The following is a 27,090-nucleotide window of genomic DNA, read 5'->3' as shown; positions in this document are numbered from 1 at the left end:
GGAAATCTGTGACATACTGTATGCTGTACTAGAAGTCAGAATTAAGTCCCCATACTTTTTGCTTGCCTAGCGCTTAAGGAAGTTCATGGTAATTAGCTTTCACAGTTTAGGACTGATTCAGAAGAACAGTCATACTACTTTAAGAAAAAAAAAATCACAGAAAACCATAAGTCTAGACTTAAAGTCATTTCAAAAGAAAATACTACAGACATTCAATTTATTTGACAGGTGATAAATCACTTTAGAATAACCTTTTCAGTTAGCAGGTCTTTGTTCTCAGATCCTTTTGACAATTCTGAATATTTAGCAGAGAGCCTTAAAAAAAAAAAATCCATTTTTAGAGAAAAACAAAACAAGTGGCATACAAGTCCTAGTACACAGCCAGTATACATCTGTGTGCCCCGTATCTGTCCGTTACGATTTCCCTCAATTCGTCCCGGTCATCAGAAGGCAATTTTACTATAGGGAGAACATGTGACAACTAGAGCAGATTTAGCCCTATTTGTGTATCAGCCTCCCAGATTTGGTGATTATGTAACTTTTTCCCATGATTAGCAAAAGGAAAAGAGAAGGGGTATTGCTGTATGTTTTGTAAACAACTCTTCTGCATTATTCTAACAAAGGCAACTGGAAAATCTTCTGCAGACTTGATGATGTACTTTTCCCTAAATATTCATACACACATCACCTGACTACCAAACACACAAGTCTTATCATTTCTGATTATTACAGTGGTAATGGCAAAGCTCTAAAAACGTAACATACAGATATCACTTCTTAGAAAGAAAACCTGAAAGTTCAGTACTTACTGCTGAATGTCGTTACAATCATGAATAGACAATAGTGAATGCTGTAACAAGTCACTGAAAGAAATTCCATTATGCAATTTTGAGTTTCATATGCAAGTAAGCTGCTGATGTCAAAGTATGTGTCATCAGCATAGTTTTGCTTTGTCGACTCTCTCTCTTCTAGCAGGCAACATTCGAATATTTGTAGGATTTCTATCTTGCAACATCATTATTCAAAAGCTTATTAAACTTTCTGTCACTAACCAAATATCATGTCAAAACCCTTCAGAAAACTTTAGAAAATATTTTAGTCCCGCGTTTTAATCTTTTTTTTTCTTTTTTTTTTAAATTATAATAAAAGACAGAAAAAAAGTGATTTTAGAGGACTCAAGTCTGGGATTTCTTTTGGATTTGTTTGTTTAAGCCATTTTGCCTGTTTTTAAACACAGACACAAGACTCCTGGGAATATCTGTTTTCTTATTCTCAGGCTATGATGAACACACATCTACCATAACCTAGTCTGAGGAGAATTCTCCAGTCTTCCCTTTACCTTCTAAAACTTGAATGAATGTAGTTTAAAAGTTGCAGCAAAAATCTTGCTACTCAACTGCTGCACACTGTAAGCCAACAGTTGCTCCACGAGTCTCCAGGTGCAGAAATCCACAATTATTCTACTTTTTACTTACCCCATCAGGTGGGCATAACAAATAAGAAGAGCGCTACTGAAATATTCCATTTGTGCTCATAAAACAAGTTTTCATCATTTCCACTGATGCTGGTTGTTAGTTTTGGTTTTTTAAATCAATTTCTTGTTAAAGTCATACCATCTAGTTGCTGTTAACGGTGAATCAACCATCCTACTTTCCAGTGTCTCGGCATTGTTCTCATAATTTATCTCCCGCTCTAGAATATCTAGAAAAGCAAGTCAATGTTTTAGTACTGCTGCTTCTTTTGTTGTTGCCGAGAGTTTGTAGGCAATACAAGCAACTCACACCACAGGTGTAGAATATTCACAGAACAGGCTTCTTCAACATTTAAAGAAAAAGAAATCAATATAGCTAGTGTAGGTGAATCTTAACCCGTTTTTTCATTAAGCTTCTGCAGGCACAGATGCCACTAGCAGTCAGCACCCATTTGTGGTGCTACTGAATGCATGTTCAAGAGGTATGATTCTATCTTCTCCCCTGAATTAACTACACTGACAAAATGAAAGGCAATTATTTTAAGTACTCATTCAGAACTAAATTACCAAAGTCTATTAAAGAAACCTGCAAACAAAAAGCAGGGAGTCTTAATATTGGTGGTAGTTGGATGGTTGGGCTGGGTGATCTTGGAGGTCTTTTCCAACAGTGGTGATTCTATGATTCTGGGTTCCATGGAAACTCATAACAGCTGAGGTGGGGGTGGGGAAGCAGGAAAAGCTTCTCTGGTTCACACACCTGAAAGTGATTCTGGACTTGGACAAAGAACATCTTCTTCACTATTTTCTTCTGCTTCTAATGTAGTTTGCAATTCACCCAGATCCTGTCAAAAGAAAAAAACAAAGTTACACAAGCAATGAGAGAAAAAACTGTAACATCAGCAATGAACAGGCAGTTATTTATAGTAGCTTTTCTGCAAATAAGAAGCCAGGCTCAACATGCAGTTTTTGCTCACTCTGCCAAGGCAAGGATGTAACCTTAGATCTCTTTATAGATACGAGCATCAGAATGGAATTTCTGCTGTTCATCAAGGAGATATTTTTAAAGGGGAAAATACAACTCAGTAGATGTCTAGTGAAAACTCAGTTTCTACAGCAGAGGGAAAAATAATTATGTATTGTCAATATATAAATTATTTGTGCTGTCTTGACAAAGCAGTTTCACACGCTACATCAAATGAAGTCACACCAGCTGTCATTAAGTTGAATATATTTTCTTCACAAAGAAGAAAAACTACTTCAGAAAGCTGTTTCCGACATACTGTGTTCATCCACTATCCATGAAGTTCAACAAAGATGTACAGCATAATACAGCAATGGAAAAGACCAGCATAGACGTATCTCACCTTCAATCATTCTCTTCCCCAGCATCAGAAGAATGGAACACTACTTACTAAATTCTGCCCGCAGGGTGAAAAGCAGCCAGAACTTTCCCACTTGATTATCCACTCTTTCAGTGCTTTAGAATTTGATTCATTCAAAATAAAGTACTGCTTTTCTATTCTTACTCTGCAAAGGAAGAAACATCATTATGCTGGGATACAAATTCTGCTTAAAAACATGAGATAATCACATGTTCCCCTTACCGTAACAAAACCTCTGACATGCAACAACTTATTCACACACTTGTGTTTGCACTAAAATCTAACAGAAATTCACAACCTAAAAAACAGCTGCTGAGTTGTCTTTATGTTTCCTTACAATGGAGGAACTACATTCAAATACACACTTAAACTTTCCCTGACTCAGATTCAAATCAAATTTCGTAATCTCAGAATTTATTAAGTTAACACTGAAAAAGCAGATCAGCTAATTAACCAGGAACCCAAACATAAAGCAAGGGCAAAAAACTGAAGTTACTTAACAACAAATTTCAGTTTAAAAGTTATTCAGAGAGTTATATCAAAGAAAAAAGAAAGTTATATCAAGAGAAATACAAATTTGTCAAAGGCAAAAGAAAAACAATCAAATTTATACATTCTCACTATGAGCAATTACTTTTAGAAAAGACTACAGGATGACATGATTCTCACAGTAAACAACAGAGAACTAGACAAAAACGCCAGATAATTACCTCGCTGCTTCCAAACATGATAGCATTTTACATTGTAATTTTATCCTATCCACAAAGGGCTGTAAGTGGTTTTCCAAGTCAAACTGATAGCGTTCATCTCTTAAAATTCTTAAGGCTTCATTTAATAGTTGAATGACTGTTAAAAAATTCAGGTTTTCATCTTCATATAAATTTCCTATGCACACCTTGAAATATTGCAAGCAAAAGGAAAATGTATTACTGAACAGTAACAACACATCAGTATCAAGAAGTTACATTCTCTGTATTCACAGCAAGGATAACGTTTGCACTTTAATTCAAAGTTTGCACTTCAATTTAGTTCTGACTGTTTCATTTTAAAAAAAAATTTAAAAAAAAAAAAAAAAAAAAAAAAGGAAAGAATCCACACCCCTGATCCACACCTCTTCTCGGCAGGACCCCCAGGTCCTGATGGACGAGACTTAACATGAGCCAGCAGTGAGCTCTGGCAGCCCGGAAAGCAAATGGGATCCTGGGCTCCATCAGGAGAGGGGTGGTCAGCAGGGATAGGGAGGTGATTACCCCTCTCTACTCTGCTCTTGTGAGGCCCCATCTGGAGTACTGTGTCCAGGTGTGGAGCCCTCAGTACAAGAAAGACACAGAGATTTTGGAAAGGGTCCAGGGGAGGGCCACGAAGATGATCAGGGGGCTGGAGCACCTCCCCTATGAGGACAGGCTGAGGGAGTTGGGCTTGCTCAACCTGGAGAAGAGAAGGCTGCGGGATGACCTCATTCAGCCTTTCAATACCTGAAGGGAACCTACACTCAGGAGGGGTGTAAACTCTTCGAAAGGGCTGACAATAGCAGGACTACGGGAAATGGATCCAAGTTCAAGGAGGCAAGGGCAAGCCTCTCCGTGGAACTGTTTTTGCCTGAAGACCTGGGTGCACTTGGTGGGTGATCCAGCAAAACAGGGTTGTTCAGTGTGTACCACGAGGGAATTTAATGCTGGGGGAGCACAGTCAGTAATTCTCTGCTTATAGACCTGTGCATGTAATGCATTTTCATTATTGTTTGTGTATATATGTATATTAAGCATGATGCAGTGATGTAGAATAAGGGGTGGAATGTCATGGTTTTGCAATTTTTGCAACAGCATGTGGAGAACAGAGAATAACTGTGTAACCCAGAGGACCGCACACTCAAAGAGGAAAAGATGTCACAGAAGTGATGCCCATTCTCTCTCTCACTGCCTGGCAGTGGGTGTGGGTGTGCTTCCAAGCCGTGCATCTTTAATTTCAAAGTAGGCTTCTAGGTTTCTGGAAAACTCTCATTTTACTTCATTTATTAGCCTGAATCTCAATTAGATTGTATTATAATGCATTCTGGTATCATAGTTAGTAATTTTTCCTCCTTAGATTGTTGCTGTTGCTCTGTTTGTTTCCTTCAGCCCAGCTCCCATCTTCCTACCACTTTTCTCTTTCTCCTTGCCATTTTTGGGGACCGGGGGGGCCCATGGGCCTACTGCCCCCCTGTCATGGACATAGATTGATCTAGATAACTCAGCAACAACGCTGGAAACAAAATCAATTAGGAATTATAGTTATTAATTCTAAAGTATCTAAGTACACTGGAAAAAAAAAAAAAAAAAAGTAAAGTTTAGCATGGACAAAAATTACTTACTTCTTGCATTTCAGTTTCTACTCTGTCAACCAACACACATGGGACACTGACAGTAATGTTCCTTCCATCAAAAGCGTACTGATTAACACAATCTCCAAGTACAGAGTCTACAATCTCCATTTCCTTTTTCAGAGACGTAAAAGTTTCCATTACCAATGGCCACATACTGCGAACCTTAACGGAAAAGGACAGAACTTCTATGTTGAAACATTTACCATAATACTATAGCACAGTAACAAAATAGCATACAGGCAGATGAGATGGCGAGGTAGCATAATCATGGGTATACAAGCAGAAATACCGGTATAAGGATAAATATTGGACAAGTGTTAGAAATTTGGTGATCATCAGCCACAAGGTGTGGGGGGAGGGAGGGGACATGGCAGTGGAAGGGGCAGAAAAGGGCAAAAGCTCACCTTTTGAATTCTCTCAGCTCTGTCATTTTTATTTTGGTCCTTTGGTTCCATCCTACATGCCAACAGAAGACAAAAGTTCAAGTGGATTACAATAAAATTGAAGTCCATAATATTTGATATAAATTAATAAGAAATTTTGTTTATTTTCTAATGTCGTTCCAAGGAGAAATACTTACTTCTGCAATTGTTGCTGAAGGTGTGCATACTCAGATTTCATCTGTTTTATTTCTTTAGTTAAACACCTAAAGAAAAAGAATTACCTCACCACAGATTCTCAAAATTCCAGGCTTTTGCTTTGCTGCTTCCAGAATTTTACTCAATAAATGATTATATTCATTCCAGATATGAACAATGAAGCTGTTTTGGAACAATGTAAAAATTGATACACAAGATCCTTACCACAACACTGTAAAGAATGACAGCCAGAAAAGCCACAAAAATATTTATAAATTAAGCTGTTGTGTTCCACTGCAATGGCTTGACTTTTACTAGACCCAAAATGTACTTTTTCTAAAAATTTCTTTGCTGTTTATCAATATAAATCTTTAAATATATTCAGCAACTGTACACGGCCCTGTCAAGATGAGTTTTGAAAGTTGTGTTGGAAATTCTACAGTGTTTTAACTGTTTCCACATGAGAAATTGTTTTGCATATCCAGTTTTCCCCCTGAAGCGCCTTGTGCCTCTTGCTCTGTCATAGCAAATTCATGTGAAGTACCTTTATAAATTCTTTATAAAAGTAAAGAATAATATAAACTCAAGATAAACTCCAGAAGCAAGGAATGAACCAGCATCAGCTCCAGAGAAACTCCACTCATGACCAGATGCCAGTTAGACTTAGAGTTTAAATGTATTGCTGCACACCTGAAAGATATTTCTATATCCTTCTATATCCTTATTTGGAACACCACCACCTTTTAAGCTATTTATTAGCTTCTGAATTTTAACAGTAGCTCACTGTTTCAAATGGTTGGTTTCCCGTTGCATATGCTTTTTTTCACTTCAACCTAACAGTAACAGGATGGACCGTTTCTGAGCTTCAACCATGATATCTCTGACAATATCCTGGAACCTTCTAGCTCCACTGCCTCCCAGAAAATACATTGTAACAGCTGCCAAGTGGAAGTCTGCTCTTAACTTTAGCACCTTTTCAATTCTAGTTGACTTCCTCACATTCCCTTGGATCTTAAATTCTGTTATATTGGCTACACTGATGATAAAGCTCCTGTTGACAGTTATACCTCCAGACAAGTCTCCCTTAAGTAAGTCAGTCCAAAATAACTCATACTCAGCACATCCAGTGACTGCATTAAAGTCATCCTCAGTGCAGTACAGAAGTTGCCTAGACTGTTTATGCACCACTGCACAGCCTTTCCAGAAAATATCAGCATAAACTGTAGTCATCGGTATGCGTTGGAGTCTGCAGGCCTGAAACTTGTTTGATTTGTCTGAAGAAGGCTTCTTCAATTTACTCTAATCAAGGAATGTGTAACAGACTCACAGCAACGCCACCCTCTGTGGTGACATCTCTGATTTTGATCCAAAGGCACGAAATGGACTGGTCTCCTTTTACATAATTAAGCTCCATGCACTGAAACTGCTCTTTCACCTACATTGCAATCCCTCCTCCTGTTCTGCTCTTCCCTAAAAAGCTTGATTCTGCTCACTGCACCTCTCCAATCATGTGAAGTATTTCACCTAAACACTGTGAAATTAAATTACATTATACAGACACATTAAGTTACATTGTGTCTGTATACAGAGCTCTTTTTATTTCTTACCTAACTGGGAGCAATTATCATAAGAAAGAATAAATCACTGAACATCCCAAGTTAAAAGGGACCCCAAGGATCACTGAGTCCAAATCTCAGCTCCATGCAGCACCACCCAAAATTAAAAAAAAAACACATATTTGACAGTGTTAGATAAAGGAAGAACAGCAAATTTTGGTGAATTAACTAAGAGTTATGCAAATAAAATGCATGTACCCTACACCATAAAGCAAAGACTACACATTATATCCTGCTACTGTTATCTTCCCATGTAAGATCCTTCAAGTAGTGCTACACATGCTGAATTGCATACTCATTTTTAGTGACCAGTAGTTGCATCTTCCAATACACAGCACCTCCTAACTGAAGAAGTAATTTTCTACAAACAATATATTAAAATTAATTAATTAAAGGAGACAAATGTGAAGAAAAGTAATGAATTCAGCACAACGCACAAAGGAAGTGAAATACGTCCTGCTCAAATCCTTTCAAAAGCACACACAAAAAGTAAGCTTTTATGAAAATACTGTTTCTTTAAATGCGTTACTCACGAAGATGTTTTGTCATATTTTCGGATGACACAATTCTTCCTCAGTAAAATCTGCAGAAGTTCATTACACGCCACTCTGCATCTTTTATTTGCCTCACGGTTACCCTTATGACTCAAGCATACATCTCCAACAAAAGATTTATTGCTGCCTAAAAGAAAATTAATATTTGGATTGCATGGCTCACTTTTAGCAAACAGACAACTTTCTAGTCTCCCTAGTTTTAATTAAGAGAACCACACATAAGGCTGCCTATTTACTAAAGCAGATAATACAGTATACCATCTTTTTTGACAGTTTTTCTCCATTGTGTACATTTGCCCTCCTTCCCTCTCACACCTATTTCCTGTTCCTTATGCCAAGAAAAAGAAAAAATGCCTAGAACACATAGCCAAGATCCCTTAGAATCCCTCAAGTTGTGGAAAAAAAATAAAAAATAAAAAATTAAAAACAAAACAAACAACAACAAAAAAAAAACAACAAACACTTTTGGAGTAAATAATCATGTGCATACACAGACATTATGTAAATGAACCTAGGACCAAGATCTGCAAAGTAACAGTAAGCCACACAACCTGTATTGTTCTGTGAGCTCTATGTAAGCACACAGCAACTCTGTGAAATATTTTGGACTAAGCAACAGATAGAGACCTACTCTCAGCCTTTGGCATACATTCAGGACTTCACAGATTAATCATCAGTGATAAACAAAATAAGGTTACTTTTCCATGACAGCTTACCTGCAGAGTTCCTTCTCATAACTTCAATTACTACATATCTTGCAAATCGATACATTAGATGAACAAATGTTCTACCAGAAGGACAAAGAAGTGAACCTCCAACTTTAGGAATACCACTTCCCTCTTTATCCTAGATATAAAATTGATTTTAAACATACAATTAGCCAAGGAAATAACAGCTATAAACAGACAACAAACATATTTGTTCAAACAGCACAGAAGAACTTCATTGGACTTGCCAGCAAGTAGGATGCAATGGTAATCTGCTTTGTCACTATATCTGATGATTATTCTAGTTCAAGAAAGAAACTGACATTTTCTGAACATTCTTCCACCACCCTCAGTTCCATACAAAAAAAATTCGTTTCAAGGCAAAGTCTAGTGTTAAGTAAACACCAGAAATTTCTGCCCTTCCTGTTCCTACCAGAAGTCTCTACTTTACAATAACATTCAGGCTTTCCTTCAATTTTTCTGCTGAGACAACTTATCTGTGTACTTTGTTCTACCTTGACCTTATTAAGGTGGGGGGTTTTTTTGTTTTTTTTTTTGTTTGTTTGTTTTGCTTTTTTGTATAGGTAGTTATCTTCTTGTCCACTGTTACTCGAAATGAAAAGCACTTGAGTACATAACAACCTGATTTCAAGATCTTCTATTAAAACAAACACAGCACAAGAAGGCTTAATAAATCAATGATATCTAAAACAAGAAATTTTGTCTCTTTATAACAGCTCCCTTAAGAAATTACTTTGAAGTCACTTTTACAGCAATAGATACCCTTTCATTTAATTTTTCCAAGTATCTCCCAAGTTAGAGCAAATTAAAAATTACTGAAATTATCAGTTCCTTGTGCTCTTTTAATCTGTTGTAGTTTCCAAAGAAATAAGCAGGAGGCAGTACTTCCAGAGCAACCTCAGCAGAGTCATCCATACAAGGATTCTCATACAGGCTTTTGGATTCCTTCTAATACAGGATCTTGTGTGATTCCATAACCACCAAATATGATCAACCAGAACCAATACATAGCAGTTTTTGGATCCAAGATTCAACCTCTGTTGTAACACAACTTTTACTGAGGAAGGATATATGACACACTACATGAAGTAAGGCACCAGTTAAAACCTACTCCTTTGACTTAAAACTCAGTTATGTTCCTTCAGAACAAACAACAAGAAAAAAATAATTGTGTCAGAGAAACCAACAATCAGTTTCCACTCTTCATAACACTTACTGAAAGTTCTCCTAGCCATTCGTTGCACTGTTTCCGGAATTCAGAGCTTACATCTTTTCCATCTGAAAGCATTATTTTTCTTTCCATTTTAATGAGGTAACAGGAGAGGAGAGAGAAACAAAAAAATATTTTTTAAATATATATCCAAGTGTTCAGTTACACAGTTCATATGTTGTAAACAAACTTTTTTCTGTGATGCTGTCCAAGAATGATGCATGATGCCCAGACCAGGAATAGCAAGAAGTTTATTAAATAAGACTTTTCTTGATGCTACAATTATGGACTTTCTCATGGAGAGATTAGTCTGTACTTGTTTTAGACTCAGAAAAAGCAATCTAAACGTTTACAGCTTTAGTAACAGCAACCTTTCCCCCCAACCCCCCCACTCCCCAGTTTCTTAAGTGAGTAACACAAAGCAGTTCAGTCATATCAGAAAACATGACACAATTCTCATCACACTGAAGATTTTCAGCAGCAATCAGTTACTTGGGAGAAATTACCCCATGTTTGGTGTGGAAAACAAAAGGCAGAGACTGATTATTTTGCTTCTCTAGAAACAGAAACTTACTAAACTTACCAAAGTACAGCCACCGTATCTAAGGCAAGTTTATAGAGTATTGATAAAAGGGAAATAAATCCACTGAAAACATGAGATTTTCCCACAGTATTCCTCAAGAGATCGCATTTTTCCCCTCATTAACTGCTACACCATATTCTTTATGACACACATAAAACGGACCAAACAAGTTAAACACTGACCTGAAAGTTTTTGCTGCCCGCTTCTTGTCCAGCTTAAAGAACAAGAACTGAACGATAACGTGGAAAGCACCGTAATTAGGTAGGTCAAATGCAGTCCTAAAAGCAGACATACAACCACATGGGAAGGAGCAAAGCAGGCAAGCTTACAGACCGTTTAACCCACCACTTCAGAGTAAGGCAGAACTTATTTTATGTTAAAGTACTACAAATTATAGATTAAATACTGAAGCTACCCAGAGCCCCGGAGGGCCACGGAGAGCCCCCCTGGGAGATACGGAGCCGTACCCTCCTCCACCACGGCCCTCCCTCAGCCTTACACTCCCAGCCGCAGCCTGCCGCCCGACTTTTTCACGGTAGCCGCCCGACTGAAGCCCAGAGCCTGCAGGTAAAGCCAGAGATGTTTCTTCTCCCAGTTCGACGGCGCGGCCATGGTGTGTGGAAGCTGCGGGAACACCATTTACACTTAAGCATCTGCAGAATGGAGCCCGGGCCGCACGCTCCTACGGCAACGACCGCCGCGCCATTTCCCGCTTCCCGCCCAAACTCGCCGCGCCTCAGAGCCGCGAGACCACGCGCGGGCGCTGATTGGGCAGCACCGAGACGGCGGTGACGCAGACGTCGGAGCCCCTTTGGCGCTTTGCATGCTGGGAACTGGAGTTCGGGCACAGTCAGGAGGGGGTGGCGCATGCGCAGAGGAGCCCAGCCGGCGCCGTGCTGCAGGCCCAGGGAGAGCGGAGGCCTACGGCGGGGGGAGCGCCGCCAGGCCTGCAGGGGTGGGCTGGTCTATCGGGGCCATTATATAATCTCACCGAGAAAACCAAGTAAAACTCGCACCGACAGCAGGCTGTGCAGTTCAGTCTTTTATTTCAAGGCATTTCGGTGGCCGGACGCGGTCGGGGTGGCGGTGCCAGGCCCATCCCCAGGCGCGCCGCCCCTGCCGCCGCCCGGCCCCGCGCCCAGGCGCGGTGTGATCCCCAGAGAGACGCAGCGAGCTGTGCCCGGCCGGCACCGCTACCGCAGGAAGCGCTGTGTGCGCATCTAGCGCGGGTTCGGCATTTCCTAGCGAATAGTTAACCCAGAGTTGGTTTAATCATGAGAAGATTACCACTGACAACAGAAACACCCCTACCTTCATTTCGCTTTCATGACTTTTGGTGTTGTTTTTTCTGACCTTTTTCTTATCACAAATCTGCTTCTACTTTACCCTTCTCTATTCCCTCTCCTTTCCCAGTACCTTCCCCCTCCGTTTCCAGCGGCCATCCTTTCTCCTGCTCCGCTCGCTTTTTAAGCATTTGCCCTGTCCTACTTTGAGACATCCCAGCAGTCGGCATCAGGATGGCCAGCACTTTTGTATGCAGAACACAAAGTGAAGGGAAGGAACATCCTGTTGTGAACAAAGCACTCATGCCAAAGGGACCCTTCTCTACGCTGTTAGGACACAGAGCCAAGAAAAATGAACCTGAGAGAATCTGATGGCCAGAGTCTCCTGCCCCTCCCAACAGCAAAGAGGTAGACGCAGAAGAGATTTTTTGGGGAAGACTGGAAGGAGAAGCTGTGGGGCAAATCCTCATAAACTCCTTTTGTTGGCAGCCCTTTATGCAAAGCACTGGGGTGTTCTCTTGGCTGTTGCCAACTTTAGAACATAACAGCTATACAAATAATTAACAAATAGTAGAACACTGGATATGTTTGTTAGGCTATACCTGGCTTGTAGAGCAGGAGCTTAACACAAAAGCTAATGAATTAATCTAGCATACAGTCCTTAGGAGTAGTCAGAGTTCTGATGCAGCTAAAAGAAACAGCTCTGATTTAAAAAAAAAACAAAAAAAAAAAACAAAAAAAAAGAAGTCCAAAGCTAAGTAGATTCAGCTTTTGCAAGGAGAAATACAAGTTAAACGTGGCAAAAAATACAACGTATCAAAAATACATTTTTCTGTTTCTCTTCATTCAGCTCTTTGCCCTGTAGTGTATGGGCCATTTGTGCGTGAAAAGTCTTGTTGGTCTTCTTCGTCCAAATCCAAGATGTCTGGGATACCATCTGACTCTGAAGACAGGTCTGTAATAGTGAAATCTGGAACCTGTGTAGGAACAAGATTTAAATAAATGTAAAAGTAGAACGAAATAAATGTTGCAGTACTCCTGACTGAGATCATGAGATAAAGATGCTCAGCATTTCTTGAAATCAGACCCAAAATACTGAATAGAGTGAAATATGTTCAGTCACAAACATGTGACTGAAGGACAAATATTAACTTTAAGGCCAAATATTATACAAGCTATAAATCAGTTGCTTAGAAGACAGGATTTTATAGTAGAAGCAGAACAGAGCTAAACAGGCTGGATGAGGCCTTGGACAGCCTGATCTAGCCCAAAGTGTTCCTGCCCACAGCAAGGGTTGGAACTGGATGTCCCTTCCATCCAAATCAATATTCTGTATTTAGAATGAGTAGGGCACATCTCCATTCTCAGCAAGTATGTCTGATCAGTTATAATTTTCTCAATAAACTAGGAACAAGATATTTCTACTATTTCTGATCATGTTGATCCTATTGATCATAGTGTAATCAACCTCTCTGACTGAAGCCTGTGCTTTCTTGATTTCCTTAGCACATATGCTATAAGCAGTTAACCCCATTAACGTACTTTAAAGATGTTCACAGTCATGAAACAGTTTTAAACTGGAGTGTACTGGTGCAGCCAAGCAAAACAAGATTTGTCTCATTATCATTTATCTCAGTTTTAAACATGCTAAGTTATTTTAAAAGAGAACACATTATTATCTGCGCCAATGTAGCCAAAGCAGTGCAAGCTCCTGATGTTATAGGCATGCTTAGGTAAAGGACCTTCACTTTAATATCAGTGCTATATTTACACTCTCATTTCATAGTTGATAAGAATTTGGAATAAACTAGTAAGTCAATGTATGCAACAGAGAATAAGGTCAGATAGGACCCTTCTTCATACCACTCCTCCAAAGGATTCTGTTAGATATTCTTATATGGATTAGCATAAAGCTTACAGAATCCTTGTATGAAATTATGCAAAACATACTTCAGCTGTTCTGCTCTCTTAGCCTGAACCCACATGTTAATGTCAATATAAACTTAGTTTTGAACCCATACCTTCTTTATCTTGCTATTTTTTTTAATTTTTTTATTTTTTATTTTTTTTTTCTGGAGCAGAACCAGCCATAATTCAAGAGGTAGTTCTTATTTTGTTTGCTTTCAGAACAAGAACTTGTCTTCAGTCATCAGAGACTGTATTATCCAAAAGAGATCTATTTTCAGTCATAGTAATTTAACAAAACTTTAACAAAACACTGCATAATACCACCAGCAAGCTGTACATTTAATATTTGCTGATTATGCAAATAATGAGCAGATCATGCTCAAAAAGTAACGAAATTAAGCTCAACATTCTGTTTCTTTGTCTCTTTTTAACCTGCTGCCTTAGAGAAGGGTTATTTTGGATGGTTTGGGTTTTTTGTTTTCTTTTGCTTTGACTAAAGAGCTTTTTATTTTTTAAATGCATAAATGATCTATCAGTTGTTCCTAAATCCTTTCACTATTTCACTAGCTCCATAGTATTACTGTAAGCTTCAGCTTAGAAAATACTACAAAAAGTCATGATCCACAAAACTGAAGAGATTTCAAGATTTCCAACTTTTTCCAGCTTTTTGCTGCTATGGACATGCTTGTCAAGCTTCAAGGTTTTTTTTTTTGTTGTTGTTGTTGTTTTGTTTGTTTTTTATGAATACTTGTACTTAATACTTTTCAGCCAACGCTGATAAGTAACAATAGAACGATGGGAACTGAAAAGATGAGTTTCAAATAGCATGAGTGGAACAAAATATCCAAAGTCTCTTCCAAGTCAAGCAATTCCATGGTTCTGTAAAACATCACAGCTCTGTAGCCCAAACAAAACCCTTCTGGTTTTTTTTTTTGTTTTTTTGTTTTTTTTAACTAAAAGTATACTAAGTTGATGATTCAAAGTTTCTGTGTAGCGTATCTGAACTGTCTGATACATGCAATAATTAAGAAACGAGTAAAATTACAGGGACAATTTATGAGTAGGCTCTTGTTAATATTATAGGCTTTCCTCCTTCCATTTGAGTTTTCAGCAGTTATTAGAAAGTCAATCATTTTCAGTACACAAGTTTTCAGATACTGCTGCAAAAAATATGACTTTGGAAGATATCTAAGTCATCCTTTAGTGGGCAGCTTAGTACACATTCTTTCAAGCTGTGCTAGAAGTCACAAAAATGTGATCTGAGTGTTGTAATTCCAATAGAATCCAAGGATAATCTAGATTAGCAGCAAGAACATATCCACACAAGTTAGTGTTGCAGTTCAGTTCAAGGACCAGTGCTTTCCTCATTAGGAAAAACATAATAATTTAAATCAAAAGACTTGCGTTTGATATAACAACTCAGGATCATATTAATTCATCATTATTTAGCCACAGGTTCCTAACTGCTCAATATTCTGTACACTTGCTTTCTAAGCAAGTTAAAAGAGAAACCACAGTAGAATGATAGAAAATCTTTGTACAGTGTTTTGTACAAAAGACTGTCAGCCCAGACATTAGATAAATATTTAACCAGACATTCCTCTGTTTGTGGACACCAGTTATACTTCAGGTGTAAAAAGTCAAAATTACTTCCACAGAAGCCACACAACAAAACACTGTGAGATGAACATTTCTCAGGACTTTACTGGAATTTTTTTTCCCCAGGCTTTCTGTTTTGTCTTCTTGCTGATCATCAGTAAAACTAGTTAACCCTCTAAAAGAGTATGATCCTGCACTGCAACTTAAGGCAGAGCAGGAAGATATTACTGTTGCAGTAATAGCAATTACTACTGTTTATTTCTCACTCCTCAGACAATGAGCCATTTACATATCTTATTTGATTCATCTTTTCAGTATGAAGGTCCACAGCCATATCAGAGCTTTAGAAAATATGCATAAAAATGGGGATTCTTTCCTTTGAATTAACAGCTGCTTGCAGGCCTGATTAGCTCCACTCTGCTCCAAAGCATTGCTACAGAGAGCGCATCACGTAACTCTTATTACAAGTGGAGATTAAAAACAACTTGGTCAATTCTTGAAACAGAATTAACTGATGACAGAATTACAAGAGGCTTAACTCACTCTAGATGGGCAGATATCATGCTGCCTCATATTAACTTAAGACTTAAAAATCCCCATGCAAAATGCAAATATTGAAGGCTGGAAATTTTGGAATACGGACCTCTGTCATTACAATTTTGCTTAATGTATATATTTTTAAACATTCCAAAAGTTCTAGTCCACTCCCATAAGATGGCCAGTCTGTATATGACTTGCTTTAGTGCTCATAACCATACCAGAAAGGAGGTACTGCTCCATGTAGAAACATGCTACCTAAATGTACTTTTGACTAGGCAAAAGACTTACTCTGAACTCCAGTTTTGCACCACACTATTTGATGACCTCTTTGAAACCAAGACCATCGCTGCTACATTAAATGACTGCAATGCATAGAGCATAAGATTTACTTGGAGAGTTTTAAACCACGGAAGCTGATTTCTGAATAACAGTCATTTTCTTCCACAGCAAGGAATCACAAGACTTGCAGGTGAACAACTCAAAAGTCTTAAGTATTAAATCCATATCAGTCAATTTCAAAAGAGGGCACATAAAGAAATAATTTATACTGGTCATAGGGATAAAGCATTCAAAGCTGGGAGTCTCAGACAACACCTAAAGTGAAGAGAATGTTGACTTTTGTCTATATCCTTTTTAATCACTGTAAGACCATCTGCAAGTTCACAGCCTAGATCATTAAAGGCAGATAACAGTAAGCACCAAGAAAACACAGCAGTAAAGCAAAGACTGAATGGAAGGGTATACAAGAACTCAAAAGGAGGAAGGAAATGCTACAAGACATTACTTATCTATACACATATACACACACACAGACACATTTTTAATGTCTACTTGCAAGCTTGCTTTCTCTCAGACCCAGCTTGAGAAGAGTCACAGAACAGCAAGTTACATGTTTTGCACACCACTCAAACGGAGACAGACTTTGGCTGCTAAAGCATTTATTACTAAGGTACAAAATGGATTACAAAACGTTGGCTACAAAACAAAAAGCATACAACGGCAGGCACCTGGGTACAAACAGCATGAATCTCATCTTTATACCATGTTAAGAAAAATACACTTTGATAATGATTTAGTCAAGTTGCTGTGTAATACAATTATACTGTTAGTAAGAGCACTGGCACAGCATTTAACTCCAGCTGACTCAGTCAGAAACCCCACTTTCTGCTATGGATTTCTGCGCTTATTTTAATGAATTAAGTAGCAGTTAATTTAAGACAGTCAGATACAAAATAATAATCAAATGCATAATCTGCAGCAAATATGGAATTTAAGTATACTTAGCTTGAATGCAAAGCTTTTAAATGCATTTCATAGCATGTAAGGCTATTATGTACTGGACTTCTGCAAGGCTTTTGACATGGTTTCCCATCAAATCCTTATCTCTAAATTGGAGAGATATGGATTTGAAGGGTGGACTATTTGGTAGATAAGGACTTGGTTGGAAGGCCACAACTAGAGGGTTATGGTCAATGGCTTTCTATCCAGGTGAAGGCCAGCAATGGGTGGTGTTCCCCAGGGGTTTGTCTTGGGACCAGTACTTTTTAAAATCTCTATGAACTATACAGATGTTTGGATCAAGTGTACCCTCAGCAAGTTTGCTGGTGGCACCAAGCTGTGTGGTGCAGTTGATAATGGTAGAAGAAAGGCATGCCATCCAGAGGGTCCTTGACAAACTCTAAAGGCAGGCCTCTGTGAACTTTAAGTACAAAGTAACCCCGGTGGCGCAGTGGTAGTAATGCCACGTTGCAACACTGGAGGCCCGGGTTCAAATCCCCCCTGTGGCGCAAGTGGTAGAAGTGCCGCTCTGCTACACAGGAGGCTCAAATCCTGGGGGTTGGACTCGATGATCTCTAAGGTCCCTTCCAACCCGCACAAGACTGTGATATGTATACAGTCTGGGAGAACTTTCTGAGAGTAGCCCTGTTGAGGATTGAGGGATCCTGTTAGATGAGAAAATTTAACATGAGCCAACAGCATGCACTTGCAGGCCAACAGTACCCTGGGCTACATCAGAAAGGAGGTGGCCAGCTGGGTGAGAGAGGTGAGCATCCCCCTCTGCTCCGCCCTTATGAGGCCCCATCTGGAGTACTGCATCCAGGTCTGGGGCCACAAGCACAGAAAAGATACTGGGCTTATGGAGAGGGTCTGGAGGAGGGAAACAAGGATGATCAGAGGGTGGGAACACCTCTCACACTAAGACAGGCTGAAGAGGCTGGACTTGGGGCTGTGGAGAGACTTCGTTATGGCCTACCAATACTTAAAGGGGGATTATAAACAGAATTTTTAACTTTTTTTTTTTTTTTTTTTTAAATACACCAGTAGACAGTGATAGAAAAAGAGGGAGTGGTTTCAAACTGAAGAAGGGAATATTTAGAGCAGATGTCAGGAGATGTTTTTCCACTGAGAGGGTGAGTGAGGCCCTGGAACAGGTTGTCCAGAGGTCGTGGATGACCCATCCCTAGAGGCATTCAAGGCCAAGCTGGATGGGACCCTGGGAAACTTCACCCAGTGCTTGATCTACCAGTTGGCAACCTGTCCTGCAGCAAAGGGCTGGCAACCTGGTGATGCTTGAAGACCTTTCCAACCCAAGCCATTCTGAGATTATTCTGACAAGAAATTAAACATCAAATGAAACGCCTTTGTGATATAACTAATTTAGAATAAAATGACTAGCGCCATTAATAAGCAAGGTGAGGTTTCTTGACTTTACAGTCAAACAAGGCATCCTGACAACTGTAAGCTGCCAATTTTCAGGCACTTAATCACATGTTTGTTTTAGAATAGCTTTACAACTCATTTGTTGGAGTGTCTCTTCACACAACTCCAAGTTTTTTCTCCAAGGCTTTTTGACAGCTACAGTTGTTAAACATCACTTGTTTGGCCAGTCTGCAGGATACACACATGCTGTGCAGTTTACTCAGTATTGTGTTCAAGCTGTTTGTCTTCCTGGCTGGAATTTCTCTCCCCTTCACCCTCGTTCTCAGCATGCTGAGTGCCAGGCAGTTGCGGGTAAAAGGGACCTACCAGCCAGTTGAGCGGTGTGTTGTTAACAAGATAATCCATCACATCATCCAGAGACTCCTTCATTTTCTTCAGCTGTCCTTTGCTAGTAGTAAGAAAGGTGTCTGAAAGTTCCTGGAAGGAGGATGCTGATCGGAAGATTTCATAGACATCACCAGCCATTGAGCGAACACTGTTAACCTGATCCTGCACACTCTGTGGCAGCCCTTGTATGCTTGAAACCAGTGTGAGGCAGGTGGTCTGAAGCTGCTGAGTGAGACTCTGAGCAATAGCTAGAGTTCTTGACTCAATGTGCTAAAAATAAAAGCATGACAGCCCATCAGTATATTTTTAATGACTATAACTAGCTTCATGTTGCTCAAGAGACAAGGGAGAACAAAAAGGAGAGAGGATAAAGAAGACAATGTAGTAATGTTTAAGAACCAAGAGTTAGACAAAACTTGAAAGTACTTGACTTCTTTAAAAGTTCAAGTACTTTATGGAACAGAAACATTGATAGCTTCTTCCTAGCAACAGATAAGCAAGCTCTTGCTTCATCTCTGGATAAGAAATCACAGCAAGTAAATACATTCTAATCAATAAGATACTGTTCAAAGCTACATGACTCTATTCCTCAGACTGCTTTATATTAAGAAACTGCTATTTCTGGTCTGGCCATATAAGGGAATCCTAGCTGATTTAGATACAGATATCTAAACAAGCTCATATGTTGAGCAGAAGGACTTTTTTTTTTACTTTTTTTTTTTTTTTGGGGGGGGGAAAGACAATTAATCCAGTAGTGCTTGCAGAAAAGCAGGCTTGTTTATGAGTCAGTAATTCACAGTAATCACTAGTAGTTGTCCTGGGCTTCAGCATTCAGATTTCATATTTGCTCCTAAGTATTCTGTGCTGTTAGAATGTTGTGCACTATACAGACTTTTAGTTTGCCAATATTACCGTGACAGTATGCAATGCATTCATTTCTAGTTTACATTGATGTCTATTTACCTCAGCACTATGCGATTCATCACCATCATTTTGACCTGTATTTTTCTTCCATTCTACCCAGGATTGATAAAGCTTTTCCTGAGCACCAAGAAGTTTCTGATTGGCACTATTCATGTTCTTTCTGGCATACTCGATCTGAAATACAGCCAAACAAGGAAGTAAAGAAAGAGTCCAAAACAGTTTCATTAGGGCTTTGTAACCCTCTGAGCATCTGAAGTACACAATAAGTGATTTTAGGGAAATGTAGCACTCTGCTTCTCTTCAAAGAGAAAGCTGGAAGCAGTTTACCTTTCTCTCTACTTGAACTACTTTACACTCCCCCACTGACCCTCTACACAAAGGAGTTGGAAGTACATAGAATACCATAACTTTATGTACAGTTCCTATTGTACATAAAGGTATGTAGATCAGATTACTGAAATACCCAGGAATGCTTAAACACCCACAGCAAGAAGAGCAAGCCCATGAAGCATCTTTTTTAAAATACAGAGGAATTAGTTTAAGCACTAAAGTGTTCCCAAATTGCAAGACACTTTCTTCACTATGTTGTATCAAAACAGTAATATCTCTCTCAACATCTTGTTTCTATTTCTGCAGTGCTCAAAATTAAGAGCAGCTGGTAGTTTGTTTGCAGATCAGTTTGATTTAGGACCTTTTCTGTCTGGTTGTGAAAAGCACCAAATGTGAAGCTCTTAATATTTTGAAAATGCATTTAATCAGGGAGCAATCCCATTTTCCCATGTCGCTTTTCTCGTTACTCTAACTCTACACCAACATTTTCACATAAAGTGAAAGCTTAAACTCACCAGGCTAACAGTGTTGTGGAGCTGAGAAATTGTCTCCTGGCTTTTTTGTTTAGCATCTCTCACTTTGTTTAAGGCTTGTTGGTAGGCACGTGCACGGAACTTTGAAGACAGAGATCCTAGTCGAACATAGTAACTTGGCTTTTGAACTCCAACTTCAAAACCTTCAACTTTTGCAGCTTCTCTTTCTGGGTAATTGGAAAGAAAGCAGATTGACCCGTGGAAGAAAGTTTTAGATGTGTGCAACAACTCTGTTCATTTAGTAACAACTGAACAATGGACTTGCTCACAGTCTTAACTAGAGTTTTAGTTGATAGAATTCTAAAGTATAGGAGCCTAACATTCATTCTGCTTGACTGTCTATCAACAGGGCAGTTTGGGAAGCACATGTCCTCCCTCCACTGTGAGTCAGTAAACAAATGATTGCTTATTTTTCTCCAGTATAAGTATACCAACAAATATAAACCTTGAATTGGCCTTACCTAGTTCTGCTTCTGTAAGTGGGAGATACTGGTCTACAAGGGTCTCTGATTTAGTGAGAGCACTGTCCATTCCACTGCTCATCATTTGCACCACACGACTTCCCAAAACAGTGTTAATGCCTCCATTGACAACAGATTTAGTCATTTCTACACTGTCTTGCACTGCTTCTTTAGTCTTGCCCACAACTCCAGTTATTTTGTGAGCAACAGTTTCCTTGGCACCAGTCACAGTGGTTGTTACAGCTTCTCTGGCTCCAACAACTACACCCTTAGCATTGGCAACAACCTGCCAAAGAAAACAGGTTAGTACACAAAAACAAATAAAATCTCCAAGGGAGAGCTACATAACCCCAGAAACAATTATGTTAAAGCTTTTATCAGTCTCAATTACCTAAGAGTAAACTGCATTAAAAGCATACAGATGAGACAAAAAAAAATTTTATATATATGACTATCACACAGCCTTCAGCTCAAAACCCGTCAGTAATGCAAATCACATATCCTGCTTCACATTGCACAGGAAAAAATACTCAAAAAAAAAATAGATGCCCACCAGGGAAGAGTAGCTACACCTATGTCAAACAGTGGGCTAACATCTTTTAAAGAAAAAAAAAAAACCCCAAGGCTTAGTGATCTTCCAAAAATCAAGAAGTTCTTCTACAGGAACACCCTCTAGCTTCTCATGGCTTCTAATCTGTGAAGCAAGTGTGGTTTATAGAAACTCTTCTTGCACTTTTAGAGACAACATAAATTACAAACAACATACACACTCTTCTGCTTAGTACACAAACATGGAAATGACTTACCTTGTCAGTGGGTTGATTCAGAATAGGAAGTCTCTCTTCAATTTTATCAAGACCTATACATGCATAGTTGTTGGCAACCACAACTATAGAAGAAATAATAATTGATTAAAGATTTTTGTTTGCCTTAATTCCAACTGATATTTCTTCTTGAAGTGGATCTCATGCAACAGCAAACTTAGAATAGTTTGTCCCCACTTTCAGTGAGATTTGAGGCAACTAAGCCTCAAAAAGAAGGCAGCTTTTACCATGAGGTAAGCAAACCCACTTGCTGACAAAAGGTCTTTTCTTAGACCTTACAAGCAACTGTTTCAACAAGCTCAGGCACAAGGCCTTCTGCCAGAGTTAGGAAACTAAGGGTCCTAGTTACAACAGTCTTATTTAAATTTAGCAACTGTGTGACAAGAGAGAAAGCACAAAGTAGCACTTGAAAGTAGGTGAAAGGTGAGGAAGGTGTTGAGCAAGACTACCTAATCAGCCTTGCAAGTCAAGAGGAGCCAGTCAGTTCAGTGTTAAAAAAGCTTGAATCTGCTTAGCATCTGGAATTCCCCCTCCCAAAAATCGTACACATTATGTAATCAGCTACATCAGTTTCTCAACAAGCAATGCAACAGGCTGAGCCAGCTCAAAATCAGAGCAACCATGCTAAACTGTAAGAACATCTGTATATTAAAAACAATCAGCAGAATTAAAGTTATCAGTAACGCTGTATTAGCCTTACTTTGTGGTTCCAGTTTCTGGATGATAGGCATAGCACTAGTCATGGCTACTGAAGTAATTGTCTTCACTCCTTTCTCAGCTATCTCACATACTGACTTCAAATAGGGATGGTTATCCTTCGTGGTGATGTAGGCTGTAGACACCATATCATAGGTGGAGCTCACCAAAGGAAGGTTTGCTACCCTCGACACAATGTTCTGATTGAAAAGAAAGAGATTAGTTTACTCATTTTTCTAAGCAAACAGTTAAAGAAAAACAAACACTTAATGGGCTAACTTGAACTTACCTGTTGTGGATCAATTGCTGCTAATGCCATTTTTTTCAGGTCTTGAATCTTACACAGCCTGTGAGAGGAGCATATCAGAGTTAGCATATCCTCATAAACAATCTAAACAGCAGGCTTTCAAACTGACAATTCTTCTGTTATCACCCCAAAGATAAAGAGGATTAAAGACAGGCACTTTCTTGCAAGCAAGAGCTATATTTTACCATATTAATTTGAAGTTTAAAAGCTTTGTTTCTTAAGTGCTCTCTTTGGGTTAGGCAATACAAGTAGGACACAGGCTTGGGGCAGAGTGGCTGTAAGATACATATGGAAGAAATGGACCTGAAGTTTTGGTAGATGCTTGGCAAAACATGAACCACGATGAGACATCATTCAAAAAGGAAAAAAACAAAACAACCTTTGTCTCAAAGATTGCTGTGGAATGCAAGGACAACTGGAGATATCTCTGTGTGTGTTCCCAGAATCACAGGACATCACAGCACTGTGGGGGGAGCCATCTCTGCATTCATATGATGAGCCCTTGCTATTTGCTATCTTTTTTTTTCTTATCACTTTCTTCATCCTTCTTCCCATCTCCAGGCTTAGCTAACCAAGATTTCAATAACAAACTGGTTGGGATTCATTCTGAGTCTTTAACTCATGTTAGGTATACATATCACAAACCTTGTTTCTGATAATTGAAGCAAGACAGCCAGCAGTGTGTCCAGATAGCCAAGAATGTCAATGGCATCCTGGCCTGTATCAGAAACAGTGCTCCCAGTAGAAGCAGGGAAGTGACCATTTCCCTGTCAGCTCTGGTGAGGCTGCACCTCAGGAACTATGTTCAGTTTTGGACCCCTCACTATAAGAAAGACATTGAGGCCATGAAGCATGCCCAGAGAAGGGCAACAAAGCTGGAGAAGGGTCTGAAGCACATGTCTTGCAGGAAACTGCTGAGGAAACTGGGAATGTTTAGTATGGAGAAGAGGTGGCTCAGGTGAGACCTTGCAGCTCTTTACACAGTACATGAAAGGCACTTGTGGCAAGGAGGGAGTCAGCCTCTTCTCCTGTATAATTAGCAATAGGACTAGAGAGGATGAACACAAGTTGCACAACAGGGGAGTTCAGATTAGACATTAGGAGCATTTCCTCTCAGGAAGAGCAGCCAGATCCTGGAATGGCTGGCTGCACAGGGAAGTAGCTGAATCACCGTCCCTGGATATGTTCAAGAAGCACTTAGATGTTGTGCTAAGGGACGTGGTTTAGTGGGGAAATATTGGTCATAGGTGGACAGTTGGACTGGATGATCTTTGAGGCCTTTTCCAGCCCTGGTAATTCTGTGATTCTGTGACACACAACAGATAGAAATTTAATTACAGTTCATCAGAGAAATGTAAAAGAAAATATGACATGTGGATTAACTTTTCACTTTTCAACAAGAAATGCACATAATTGGTCCTAACTGTAAAGCCAGTTTGGAAGAAAAGCCACATAGTTGTTCTTAAGCTAACAGTCCACTAAACTTCTAATTTCAGATGTCTGAAAGAGGGATGAAGAATCTGGCATGAGTAGCTTTACTTATTACTCACTCCAGTTAGCATAACTGAATCAAGTTTGAAATGGGAACCATCACTGTAACCCAGTTCTTGAGAACACTTGAAAGACTGCAAAGAACCACGAATAACGTCAGCATAATTCTCACTCAAGTTACACCACCAGAGGCTCACACTGTTCACCTTGCTCACAAGTTGCCTTCCTATGACATCCAGAACACTGACTTTTCCATGACACAACTCAGTCTTTCTTTATTATTAAGCTTAGAATTGCTTACTAGCAAGTCCAGTCTAAAACAGCCTATGGAGAGCTGTCAGCAAGCCTACAGTATTCTATTACTTTCCAACATGCACTCCCATGGAGAAAACACTAGTAGCTCTTCCCATTCATTAAACACAGAAAAGGAAACAGATACTGCAGTATCACATAGGAACTCAAGGTGTTCTCATTATCATCCTGTGAATGCAAAGTGAATGTACTAAATCTGCCAGGGTGCACCCTTTGCTCTCACGGCTCCACACAGTACTTCTCAACTTCCAGAAGAGCCCACATGAACAAAGGCAAGAGAACGACATGCAAGAAGATAGCAGCAACACGCAGTTCAGACAGCTCTGTCGAAGAGCCCAGCAGTTTTTCTTTTCACCCTTATGAAAGCATCGGGACGCTGTAACTTTCTCCTCTGGGAGAAATACAACTCCTTCCCGTTACACGATGGAGAACTACAAAGGCGTGCTGTTGAAGCCTCCATTAGGCCTGCCCACAAAGGCAGCGCAGAAGCTCAGGACCCGCACCCCTTCACAGCGGGGAAGGGGCCAGATCACCCTCACCGCGGGGCCGGGACGCACACAGGGGCGGTACGCCGGTGGAGAGCAGCGAACACAGCGAACATAGCGAACACAGCGAGCAGCAGTCGGGCTCCCGCCGCCCGCGGGGGCAGCAGAGTGGCCGAGGCGATGACGGAGGCAGCGGGGGCGGCCCCGCGGCGCGGGAAGCCGCAACCTCCGGCGAGACCGACAGGCAGCCACCGAGCTCAGCCATGTTGCGGAGCCGGCATCGAGGTCGCCGAGGGCTCCCGCAGCCTCAGCCGAGAACCGGGCGGTACTCACCGGGGGAGAAATGCGCCGTCACAGACACCGCTCCGGAGCTCACGCGCCGCCGCAGGGTGCGGAGGCCGGGCCGCGTCCCTCTTTTTATGGGGAGCGGCCGCCTTTGGCCGCGCGCCGCTCCGCTCTCGCGAGAACAACGCCTCCCCGCGCCGCGCGTCACCACCGCGCTGCACCCCGCCCGCCAACGGGCGGTGCCGGCCCTCCCCACCGGCTCCACAGTGAGCGGTCCTGTGGCGGCGGGCGAAGGAGGGCGGTTGTTCACCAGCAGGCCTGGGGAGCTGAATTAATTACCCGTGTTGCAATCGAGCGTCTCAGCAGGAGGGTAGATTCTAATAGAGGAAGCAGCCCATCAGACCTCTGGCCAGGCACAGGGTCCTCAGAGAGCGGAGCCAGGAGAGGACAAGTTACAGTCACATTTGTCCATTTGGGCAGGGAATACAGCAAGAGGTTGGGCTTCACTAGTCTGAAATCAGGAACTACCGTCCACCTTCCTCCCCACCCAGCACTTGTAACCCAGAGCCACCCTCCTGTGAAAGACGGAACTGTTTTTCTTTTATTGTCTCAAAGCTTGCTTCGTGAGGCCTTTCTGATTATAATACTCTGACTGGCAACTGCTAACTATCTAGGAGGGTGAATGGTGGGTGTTGTTGTGCCACAGTACCTCTGCTTATGATTGCAAAGATAAGCAGAAGCAGGACAAGCAGTCTTCTTCAGGGGTGCAGCTCGAAGGAGCTGACCACTGCAGAAGGCGATAATGCTTGTGCCTGGCAACAAAGGCACCACTCCCTTCTGGCTTATCTGTTGGGCCAGGTATGTCACACCAAACTAAGGAGAAAAACAACCTCACAGAAATGGAGGATAAAAGGCCCTCGCTAAACTGGGGACTTGGGAGACAAACTCCCAAAGACACCTTTGACGGAGAATTCCCTGAGGGGAAAACTTTGTCGGAAGAACCCCGGGACCGGCTTGCTGCGGAGCTCCCTGGCTGTCTCCCATCCCCCGCGGTGATCAGACGAGTTCCTGAGATCAACGGACCTATTGTGTACCTCGCTGGACCCACGGTGGTGACTATATCTCTTTTGCTATCTGCAAAGACTCCTTGCTTATATTTCCTACTTTCCCTATCGCCTACCTTCCCTTCCCCATCTCCCTAAAAACGGCTAGGACTTTAATAAACTGGTTGGACCAACATTTGAACCGTTGCTTCTTAATCTCACGCCGGGTATATACACAAAAGAACCTTGCCTCCCTCCTGTAAATTGGAGCGAGACACCTCCCTGTAAGCAGGAACACCAGCAGGCCAGCCAGATTGCAGGAAGCGTCTGCAAACTCAAGTGAATTCATGGTGTGCTGAAACTTCTAATAGTGCTTTGCTTTTCACCAATAAGCAAACCTGCAATCTGCAGGACAGCTGCACAGAAAGCCATTCCGGGCAGCAATCCAAATGCATATGGACTAGTGAAGTTGCATTGCATAAACCTCTCCTTCTCAGTAATGTCAGGACAGCAAATTCTTCCAACATAGAGCAGTAC

At 40.6% G+C, this 27,090-nt stretch overlaps 2 protein-coding genes and 1 non-coding gene across 10 annotated transcripts in view; all 3 read right to left on the bottom strand.

Moving 5' to 3' along the window:
• The window catches only part of HAUS6 (HAUS augmin like complex subunit 6), a 31,788-nt gene extending 20,576 nt beyond the window's left edge, over nt 1–11,212 (bottom strand). For 4 of the 8 annotated variants that reach the window (XM_032441215.2, XM_085530272.1, XM_015849064.3 and 1 more), the window contains exons 1-13: nt 10,984–11,212; nt 10,667–10,762; nt 9,908–9,986; nt 8,680–8,809; nt 7,943–8,090; nt 5,796–5,861; nt 5,620–5,671; nt 5,204–5,377; nt 3,564–3,748; nt 2,884–2,998; nt 2,229–2,313; nt 1,614–1,701; nt 252–315 (exon numbers count right to left, since the gene is read on the bottom strand). In XM_032441215.2, coding sequence (XP_032297106.2) covers nt 252–315; nt 1,614–1,701; nt 2,229–2,313; nt 2,884–2,998; nt 3,564–3,748; nt 5,204–5,377; nt 5,620–5,671; nt 5,796–5,861; nt 7,943–8,090; nt 8,680–8,809; nt 9,908–9,986; nt 10,667–10,762; nt 10,984–11,123 — 1,422 coding nt within the window. In that variant the 5' untranslated portion in view covers nt 11,124–11,212. Of the gene's footprint in view, nt 1–251; nt 522–1,613; nt 1,702–2,228; nt 2,314–2,883; nt 2,999–3,563; nt 3,749–5,203; nt 5,378–5,619; nt 5,672–5,795; nt 5,862–7,942; nt 8,091–8,679; nt 8,810–9,907; nt 9,987–10,666; nt 10,763–10,983 lie in introns of those variants that run through there. The other 4 variants (XM_085530269.1, XM_085530271.1, XR_014939867.1 and 1 more) reach the window with 3 other exon arrangements.
• LOC116652570 (small Cajal body-specific RNA 8) lies at nt 391–520 on the bottom strand. The gene has a single exon (XR_004305730.1).
• A 301-nt stretch (nt 11,213–11,513) lies between the features above and the next one.
• Nucleotides 11,514–25,685, bottom strand: PLIN2 (perilipin 2). The gene is made up of 9 exons (XM_015849072.3): nt 25,559–25,685; nt 22,920–22,977; nt 22,635–22,830; nt 21,917–21,999; nt 21,111–21,396; nt 20,632–20,816; nt 19,826–19,960; nt 18,842–19,132; nt 11,514–12,744 (listed from the first exon to the last, which is right to left on the bottom strand). The coding sequence occupies exons 2-9, from the start codon at nt 22,947–22,949 to the stop codon at nt 12,610–12,612; spliced, it is 1,341 nt and encodes a 446-aa protein (XP_015704558.1). The 5' UTR covers nt 22,950–22,977; nt 25,559–25,685; the 3' UTR covers nt 11,514–12,609.
• Between the last annotated feature and the right edge of the window lie 1,405 nt (nt 25,686–27,090).

Source organism: Coturnix japonica, chromosome Z, assembly GCF_054131305.1.
Source record: "Coturnix japonica strain WE chromosome Z, WE-NBRP24, whole genome shotgun sequence".
NCBI classification, from domain to species: domain Eukaryota; kingdom Metazoa; phylum Chordata; class Aves; order Galliformes; family Phasianidae; genus Coturnix; species Coturnix japonica.
This window is presented reverse-complemented; position numbering and strand designations above follow the sequence as displayed.

Bases quoted from the DNA above. Each gene is read 5' to 3' on its own strand.
- PLIN2 (XM_015849072.3), bottom strand. From the start codon at position 22,949: ATGGCATTAGCAGCAATTGATCCACAACAG. The intron at 20,817-21,110 runs GTAAGGCCAATT...CCAATTACCCAG, and splicing joins ACTTACAGAAGCAGAACTAG to AAAGAGAAGCTGCAAAAGTT. The intron at 19,961-20,631 runs GTGAGTTTAAGC...GCTGTATTTCAG, and splicing joins TCCACAACACTGTTAGCCTG to ATCGAGTATGCCAGAAAGAA.